The sequence below is a fragment of the Nuphar pumila genome, chromosome 14 (assembly GCF_984573655.1).
Source record: "Nuphar pumila chromosome 14, dmNupPumi1.hap1.1, whole genome shotgun sequence".
NCBI classification, from domain to species: domain Eukaryota; kingdom Viridiplantae; phylum Streptophyta; class Magnoliopsida; order Nymphaeales; family Nymphaeaceae; genus Nuphar; species Nuphar pumila.
Window position 1 is genome coordinate 78,598,531 of NC_143262.1, and position 9,668 is coordinate 78,608,198.

The window sequence follows — 9,668 nt, forward strand, 5'->3', positions numbered from 1 at the left end:
CGCTCCCCGTTCCCTTTTCATTCCTCTGCCCGTCTCATTTCTCTGCCTCTCTCGTCAAATCACATTGGACCTCAGAGGCACTGGCAGCAGTGAGGCATGAGGTAGCGTTTTCGTGAGTCCTTCCCCCCTTCTCTTCTGCATTTCTGCCTTTTTGGTGGTGGGCTGGAGCAAGGATTCAACTTTAAGGCAGCTGCTGGTGGTGGAGGCTTGGACGACGGAGGATGATTTTTGCTTTTGTTTTTTGTTTTTTTGAGGTCTGGTGGTGGAGCATACTGTGAGATATGGGTGTTTGATTCTTTTTTCATAGTTAATAATATTAAGATATAGTCCATGAATTCCGGTTGCCTAATCCGAGATATTGTCATCTTGTAAAGTTTTTAATTAAAATCCGAGATATAGTCCATGAATTCCGGTTGCCTAAAAATCTAAAATATTGTCATCTTGTAAAGTTTTGTTTATTGTGATTGTTGGGAAGCCTTTCCGTAAATGATATTTTAGCATGTTCTATTCCTACGTCACTAACTTGAAAATAAAACACTAGCAATAATATTACACAAATTGCTGCCTCAAATTCGAGTCACCGTGTATTTCTATTTGAAATAAACAATCCCACTTTGTATTTCATGTAAAGTTTATAATTAGTTTTGTTTTTATTTGATTTTTTATTTTTTTACAACTTTTGGGAAATTATTTGATATTTTATATTGTTTTCGAGATTTTGCCGATAATAACTTGAGAAAAATTTTAAAAAAATGAAAATCTCACGAGAAATTCACAGTCGAAAAATTACCGTTTTTATCTTTTGTCACTATGGCCACCCTTCGGATACTTTGAGTATCAAATAGGTTTCTCGAGACGCAGGAAAATTTAATTTTCTTGGGCCTTTTCATAAAGGTCAAATTTGTCATTTCAAAAAAGCCAAATTGCCGAGCCTTTTTATCCTTTTCTTGGGACCAGTCTTGATAATTCTCTAGTTCAAAAGAAGATGGCGTGATGGTTCTTTTATATCAACCAAAAACCTTTATCTTTTAAAAAGAAATGTGAAAAACAGACATAAGGCATACGCACTAAAATTTCATCTTATGCTAATTTAAATAAGCTTGTCTGCACATGCCTGTCACTTTCCACTACAAAATCGACTTTGGATCCCTAGACAATTTAAAGAAAATTACAAAAGTAAAAAAGAAAAGCAGAATCCCTCTCTCCTCTCTGGTGAAGAAAAGCACACTCCCACGAAACAAAAACCCACATAAAACCTCAATATCTAACACACCCACATCTTTGAGACCCTCAAGGTCTCTCTCTCTCTTCAGCTTCCCTCACCTGTCCCATGTCCGAACAAGACACTGAACCATGAGGGCAGGAGCATGCAGCCTACAGCAGACTCTCACACCCGAGGCAACAACCATAGTGAAGCAGTCGGTGATGCTGGCCAGGCGGCGAGGCCACGCTCAGGTCACTCCCCTCCATGTGGCCAACACCATGCTCTCCTCCTCCACCGGCCTCCTACGCACTGCATGCATGCAATCCCACTCCCACCCACTCCAATGCAAGGCCTTGGAGCTCTGCTTCAACGTAGCTCTTAATCGTCTCCCAGCCACCACCTCCACCACCACCACGACCGGTGGCTCCCTCCATTTCCACCACTCCCACCATCACCCTTCTCTCTCTAACGCACTTGTTGCTGCATTCAAGCGCGCTCAGGCCCACCAGAGGCGTGGATCCATCGAGAACCAGCAACAGCCTTTGCTAGCACTAAAGGTAGAGGTCGAACAGCTCATAATCTCCATTTTGGATGACCCTAGCGTCAGTAGGGTGATGAGAGAGGCCGGTTTTTCAAGTACCCAAGTAAAGAATAATGTGGAACAGGCCGTCTCTCTTGAGATTAGCTCCAATCCTTCTCTCTCTAAACCAAAAGAACCAAATCTAGGGGTACCCATCTTGAACTCTGGCCTTAAACCACCTTCTTTCTCTGGTTTGGAGTCCGCAAATAGTGAGGATGTAGTTAGCCTTGTAGATACTCTCTTGAGCAGCAAAACAAAAAGCACTGTCATTGTAGGGGAGTGTCTTGTGACCGCAGAGAGTGCGGTGAGAGGACTCAAAGCCAAGATTGACAAGGAAGAGATTCCTGACCCTTTGAAAGGTGCTCAGTTAATAACACTACCACTTTTCCCGTTTGGTCATCTGTGCAAGGAAGATGTTGAGCAGAAGCTTGGGGAGCTAAGGTGTGTGCTAAGGAGGTGCATAGGAAGAGGGGTTATATTGTATGTGGGGGACCTGAAGTGGACAGTCGAGTTTAGAGAGAGCTATGATGATCAAAGAAGGAAATGTGTTTGCCCCATAGAGCACATTGTCTTTGAGATTGGAAGATTGGTATCTGATTTTATTGAGAGTGGGAGATTTTGGCTGCTCGGAATTGCAAGTTATCATACTTTCATGAGATGTAGGATGGGTCATCCTTCTCTGGAAAGTTTGTGGGGGCTTCACCCTCTTCCCATCCCTGCTGGAAGCTTGGGACTGAGTCTCAATTCAGAAAGGTATACACTATTATCGAAATATTCTATATAGATTTTATGAGCGAATTTATATTTTCTCTTTTGCTTTACCTCAAGACTTTGGATTCTGGACCTTAATTTTTTAAGGGTTTGATTTTCTCAGTGACTCACTAGGCAAAAACCATGAGGCTAGTTTTGAGAAGCAGCTCACTTGTTGTGTTGACTGCCTAAGTAAATTTGAGATGGATGCGCAAAGATTAGCCAGAACCATCCAAGACTCCTCCATCAGCTCTAACATACCCTTATGGTTACAGCAATGCAAAGATGAGAAAAGAAATCTCACTAGTAATGATCTGGTAAGTGCTTTTCTTTTCTTTTCTTTTCTTTTTTCCTTGAATTTGAGGCTACAGTTCATTGAAGTATGATGCAGGAACATAAAGTAAATTAGCCAGTGGTCTTTATTGATTAGTATTTTGCTCTTTTGCAGGATCAGTTTCAAATTAGGGAGCTATGCAGGAAATGGAACGGTATATGTAATTCTATCCACAAACATCATCCCCAGGCTGAAAACACCATGAGTTTCTGCTTTCCTTCTCCCTCTTCTTCCATTACGTACTTGAGCAGCTGGAACCATACAGACTCATGGGGGCCACAAAACATCAGTATATCAGACAGAGAAACCCCCTTTTTGGATCTTCCCAGTTCCAACCACTCCAGCCCTAATTCATCTCCTGATCATACATACATGAGATTTAAGCAGTTCAATGCTGAAAGCCTAAAGAGCCTCTGCAGTGCACTTGAGCAGAAAGCCACATGGCAGAAAGACATCATTTCCGAAATTGCAAGCGTAGTCTTGCAGTGCAGGTCAGGGATGGTCAGAAGAAAATGGGTGAAAACAAGAAAGAGAAAAGAAGACACTTGGCTGTTATTTGAAGGTGGGGATTTAGAGGGCAAGGAAATAATAGCGAGAGAGCTAGCAAATCAGGTTTTTTGTTCTGAACACAGCTTTGTTTCCATTGGGCTAAGCAGTTTCTCCACAGTGAGAACAGACTCAAGTGAGGATTTCAGAGGGAAAAGGTGCAGGGAAGAAGCAGATTCCAGTTACTTTGGGAAACTCAGTGAAGCCATACGGTACAATCCACACAGGGTTATATTCCTACAGGATGTAGACCAGGTGGATTATCATACTATGATCAATATAAGGAGGTCTATAGAGAGGGGGAAGGTGTTTGTACCGGATGGTGACGAGATTGGTCTTGGGGATGCCATCATCATTCTGAGCTGTGAGAGTTTTAGGTCCAAGTCTCGAGCTTGCTCTCCTTGCGTTAAGCAGAAGTCATCGAGCAGCAGTGAGGAGGTAGAGGCGAGAATGAGCAGCAGTGAGGGAGGAGAGAGGGATGGTACGAGTCCATGCATTTCTTTGGACTTGAATCTCTCCGTGGAAGACAATGAGAGCGTGGAACAGTACTGTGAGGTGGAGCTGCTCAAGTATGTGGACAGAAGTTTTGTCTTTGCCATTGAAAGAGTGGAGAGCTTTGTATCATAGAAATGTTTTCTCTCTTCCTTTTTCCTAGTGGGTATTATGGATTGGTTTTAGCATGTAAAAAATGGTTAGTGTAACATGAAATTTGTTTATCGCATCCCGAATCTCTCTCTCTCTCTCTCTCTCTCTCTCTCTCTCTCTCTCTCTCTCTCTCTCTCTCTCTCTCTCTCTCTCTCTCTCATGCGTGCTGCATGTCCATGGAGGTAGTGAGCTGAGTGCTCACAGCCATGCAAACCAGCAAGAGGGTCGTTCAGCGACCAGTTTGTCATTTTCTGGTTTAGTAACTTCGACACAAAAATGCGTTCTTGGCTCGAGAAAAGTTAACCAAATATTTGTTATTTTTTTTAGAGAAAAATATTTAGATGAATTTGTTATTGATTAATGATGTAGAGAATTTACAACCATAGCAGAGAGTTTAGAGACCCCTCAATGCTAATTATCAGATGAAAAGTTACAGCAGAAATCGTGGTACATCAAAATTTCGGAAGCCAAGTCGAATAAAAAGTTCCCCCTTGGCAGTATTAGCGATAAAGGTGTGCTGAAGCATGGGTCTGGAATGCCTACGATTGTTCCTCTGAAGCTAAACCATCCTTCAAAGTATTAAGACAAAGCAGCACCATATATAGATAAATTTGGAGCCATGAGTTTTCAGATGTGGTGCAACGAGTACACTTCTAAACGTCCGACAAGGAATCACAGTTTGATGCAGCAAAGGTCCACACAAGCCCAAAACCCAACTTGATAAAGGTGCATGTCCAAGTGCAAGGTTCGTTTTCTCTTGATAACAGCATAGAGAACATTGGCTTCTATGCTAAATCCACGCTTTTTAAGAATGAGATCCGTAGGAATCCGGTCAGGCAATATCAGCCAAGCCGTTAGGGAACGCTTTGTCCCATAGTGACCGGTTAGGGATCATAAGATGGTATTCGAGAGTCAATAGTGAATAGACCTGATGATGAGGGATTTCAGCAAGGAGCATTAATTGCATAGGTGCAATGGTGGCCAGCCAGAACTTAAGTTCTATCCATTGATCTAGCACTAAAGGTTAAGGGTTCCTGCCTAGCTAGATATCCTATCCGGTTTGGAGATTTTAAAAAGAGCTTATTATACCCTCCTTGTTTGCAAAGATTCAATACAATGCTGAGAATAACTCTCTAAAACATTAGAGACCAAGGATCCTTCCAAAAATATAGTGTTTAGATTCATCCGACAGCCTTAAAGCCAAGGCCTCAATAAATTCGGGTATTGTTTATATAGGTAAGCATTCACACTTGTGTAGCTCTCATTAATACAAATAACATGCTTGTAGCCAAGAGATTCAGATGACAAAATATGCTTTCATAAAAGGTTGGGTGAAGGCAGTCTAGATCAGTAATCCGAGACAAAGTTGAGCAGTAAGAGACACGGACCACACACACACACACACACACACACACACATATATATATATATATATATATATATATATATATATATATATATATAGAGAGAGAGAGAGAGAGAGAGAGAGAGAGAGAGAGAGTAACGTTGGACTCACAAGTAATTCGATGTTACGTCGGACAAACGCATGTTGTTGATTGCGTGTGCGATATTTTTTGCATTTTTTGACCTTTAGTGGCAGTCCTGGACTGCCACTAAAGTTTGGATTTTCACTCAAACCTTTCAAAAAAAACATGTAACCAGATGCGTTGGGTGCGTCCGACCTTGATCAATGCCCAGCGTCCAATGTTATGCCTGATTCATATATATTTATATATACATATACCAGCAAAAGATGTTTGTGGCTTGAACCAACAGTAACCATTCGATTGATCGAACGGCTACATCTTTAACTCTTTCCACCTCACAGGCCACAACCCTCTCTCCTCTCTCTCTCTCACTAGCCCGACACCCTTCTCCCTCTCCCTCCCTTTTTTCTGTGTTGTGCTTTTGAGGTCCACCACTGCCGAGAACCACTACCACCAAGCACCACCAGCACCAGAGAAAGAGAAATGTTCGACAACACAGTGGTGGTGCTCAATAAATTGCACAGAAGGTGCAGACGGGGAGGAGACACAATTAGTGTTGCTTGCACTCAGGAACACAGAAAGGGGGTGGGAACACAAAGAAGCTGGAAGCAACAATGGATAAGGTTTTGCTTTGCTGCCATGGAGGAGACAAAAGACGCAAGTAGCACAAGGAGATCTGGTGATGCAGAGAAGGGAGAAAGAAAAGCAAGCAAAAGAGGGAGATCGGGTGAAGAAGGTGGTGGAAAGAAGGGACGAGAAACCACAATAGTGGTGGTGGTCCTCAGAAAGAAGGGAGGAAAAACCTGACAGTGGTGGTGGGTCGATTGTTGGTAGTGTTCGACGATGGTTGTGCTCAGCATAGAAAGGAAAGTGAGAGAGGGAGTGTTGACGATAATCCTTATCATCTCTCTCTCCTAGATTTACGGGATCTGATCTCGTCTCATCCAAACGGTTACAGAAAATATCTCTGCGTATCAAGACGGTTATGGAAACTGTATATCGTACCACTATGATCTTTTCAATTTAGTCATTCATTGTGTATTATAAATATTGTATCCCTGGATGATTCAATACAAGAAAAAAAGAGAGCGAGAGTGTTTACCGTGGATGTAGGTCTAATATGACTGAACCACGTTAATTCCTTCTTGTGGCAAATTGTATTTTGATCCATCTGGTACAGTGTATAAATCATTACACAGTGATACATACAAATCACTTCTGGTCTTCAAATCGCTACTCACTTGATGGTGGTAGTTCATAAAGTCGTCTCTCATAAATCGCTACAAGCTCACAAATTGCTACATGGTGGTAGTTCATAAATCGCTACTCACTTGACAGTGATAGTTCATAAATCGCTACATGGTATCAAAGCGTAGTTGATCTCTGGCCACTGCATTCTCCTCTCCTCCTCGTCAAGCGTTTTTGTTCTCTGTGTGTGGCTTCCTTCATGGTGAACAATTCGTCAGAACAATCTCAATCTCCATCATCAACAGAGCGAATCCTCGTTCAGGATTAGGTACATAATACAAAAATCACATCGATATTGTTGAATGATACAAATTATCATTCTTGGTCCAAATTAGTTTCCCTGTACCTGAGCGGTAGATCTAAGCTCGGATATACTAATGGAGAAATAACTAGGCTAAGCATAAATGACCCCAAATATCGTGATTGGAGGTCGATCAATAATCTTGTTATGTCTTGGCTTCTTAATTCGATGGAAAATCGAATTGTTGAGGGTTTCTTATTCTTAAATACCGCTCACGAAATATGGACCACTGCTAAAAAAATGTATAGCAAGCAAAACAGTATAGCTCATATGTATCAGTTGTCTTGCGAGATCCATAATCTCAAGAAGGATACTCAAGGTGTCTTTGACTTTTTTGGGAAAATGAAGCGTATATGGGATATATATGAGTCATATACATCCACCTGCACGAATATGATTTCCTTCAAAAGTCTTCGTGAAAAGGAAAAAGCATTCCAATTGCTCGCTGGGCTAGGAAATGAATTTGATCAAGTTCAAAGCCAGATCTTGTTATCAACCAAATTACCATCGGTTACCAATATATGATCTACCATAATGAAGGAAGAAACTCGCCGTCGAGTAATGAATGTAGAGAAGTCTCTCCTTGAAATATCCGATAGAGCTCTGTTTTCTGATGTTGTAGCCTGTGCAACAAAAAATTATGAATCATCCGGCCACAAAACAAGAAACAAGATTTCTTGTACCTTTTATAAAAAAATTGGACATACCCAGGATAGATGCTGGAACCTTCACTATAAATCAGAAACTTCTCCTGCTCGATGTCCCCATGAAGCCGCACCATCTAGTCATGTGGCTACCACTTCCAACTCGAATGAAAGAGTTAGTTCAAAAGATTTGTCTACTCAATTGAAGAATATTGCTAAGCTGCTTAAAATCGTTTGTCAGAAAAATGATCAAGTAGCTATGACGGCCTCCACATCCTCTCCTTCAAATCCAGGTAATATTTCTGATCATCACAATGATAATTGGATCATTGATTCAGGAGCAAGTGAACATATGTGTTCGACTATAACCAATAAATCCAGGCTAAAACCAATTTGTGGTTGCAAGCATGTTGTCATTGTAGATGGAACAAAAGTTGAAGTAACAGGTATTAGTAGATTTCAACCATTTGGTCATGCAAAAGAACTAGATGCTATGGTAGTCTCAAGCTTATCGACCAACTTATTATCTGTGTCAAAAATTATAAATGAGCTTAATTGTGATATCACTTTCTAACCATATAATGTGATTTTTCAGGACAATGCAATGAAGAAAGTGATTGGTGAAGGAAAAATTTATGCTGGTCTTTATGTGCTTGGAAGACACGAAAGGGCAATGCTGCCTGGAAAATATGAAGGATGTTTATGGCATAAACTCCTAGGGCACTCATCAAGCCAGTCATTAAACACTTTGTTTCCTGACTTACAATTTGATTGTCATTCATGCGATGTTTATAGATATGCTCAAATGACTAGACTTCTTTTTCCTAGATCAGATAATATTGTTGGAAAACCTTTTGATCTAATTCATACTGATGTATGGGAACCTTCTCCTGTGACGTCTTACTCTGGTTTTAGATATTATCTAACATTCATTGATGATTTTTCAAAGGCTACTTGGATATATTTACTTAAGATCAAAGATGAAGTCCTTGGTAAATTTAAAGAGTTTTTCTCCATGGTAGAAAACCAATATGATACAAAAATCAAGATTCTAAGATCTGACAACGACACTGAGTATAAGAATACTCAGTTTGATGAATTTGAAAAACAAAAGGGTGTAAACCATCAATTTACCTGCGTAGGTACTCTTCAACAAAATGGAGTAGTCAAAAGGAAAAATCGACATTTGCCTGAAGTTACCACAGCCCTGTTATTCCAAATGAATGTTCCAAAAATGTTTTGAAGTGATGTTGCTCTGACTGCTTTCTATATTATAAATTGTCTGCCTAGCTGAAATTTAGAAAAATACTCTCCTCTTGAGATTCTAAAGGGACAAAAACTCAATTTCAATCACATGAGAACCTTTGGATGTGTGGTATTCATAGTCCATCAAGGATCGGATAAACTTAGCAGTTATGCTTCCAAATATGTCTTCTTGGGGTATTCTGCGTCTCAAAATGGATATAAATGCTATAATGTAGAAGAGCAACACCTTTTTATCTCCAGAGATGTTGAATTCAACGAAAATATTTCATACTTTCAGCAAAATCAGTGCCAAGGAGAGACAACATCTAAAGACATATTTGAGAAAGATTACTCTCTGTAACCGACTCATATGAGGAAATTGCAACCAGCATAGGAAGAACTTTGGACTCATCTCAAGAGGCAAACTCTGAAACTGAAAATCAACCTTTGCTAAGAAGGTCAGAGCATCAATCTAAAGCTCCTGCTCATCTAAATGATTATGTTACTTTCTCAGTCATGTGCCCTATTGAAAATTACATTGGGTATCACAAAATTAGCAAGACTCATAAAGCCTACATCAGTCGCATCTCTCAAATTAAGGAGTGATCATCCACATATGAGGAAGTTAGAATTGACCCAATATGGGTTTGAACTATGAATGAAGAGCTACGAGCTCTTTATAAA

The 9,668-nt window shown here is 40.5% G+C and overlaps 1 protein-coding gene across 1 annotated transcript; it reads left to right on the forward strand.

Moving 5' to 3' along the window:
* The first annotated feature begins 1,353 nt into the window (after positions 1-1,353).
* Positions 1,354-4,041, forward strand: LOC149817043 (protein SMAX1-LIKE 3-like). The gene is made up of 3 exons (XM_089987011.1): positions 1,354-2,537; positions 2,659-2,851; positions 2,983-4,041. The coding sequence occupies exons 1-3, from the start codon at positions 1,354-1,356 to the stop codon at positions 4,039-4,041; spliced, it is 2,436 nt and encodes an 811-aa protein (XP_089843137.1).
* The last annotated feature ends 5,627 nt before the right edge of the window (positions 4,042-9,668 follow it).

Bases quoted from the DNA above. Each gene is read 5' to 3' on its own strand.
- LOC149817043 (XM_089987011.1), top strand. From the start codon at position 1,354: ATGAGGGCAGGAGCATGCAGCCTACAGCAGACTCTCACACCCGAGGCA. The intron at 2,538-2,658 runs GTATACACTATT...TGATTTTCTCAG, and splicing joins CTGAGTCTCAATTCAGAAAG to TGACTCACTAGGCAAAAACC. The intron at 2,852-2,982 runs GTAAGTGCTTTT...GCTCTTTTGCAG, and splicing joins ATCTCACTAGTAATGATCTG to GATCAGTTTCAAATTAGGGA.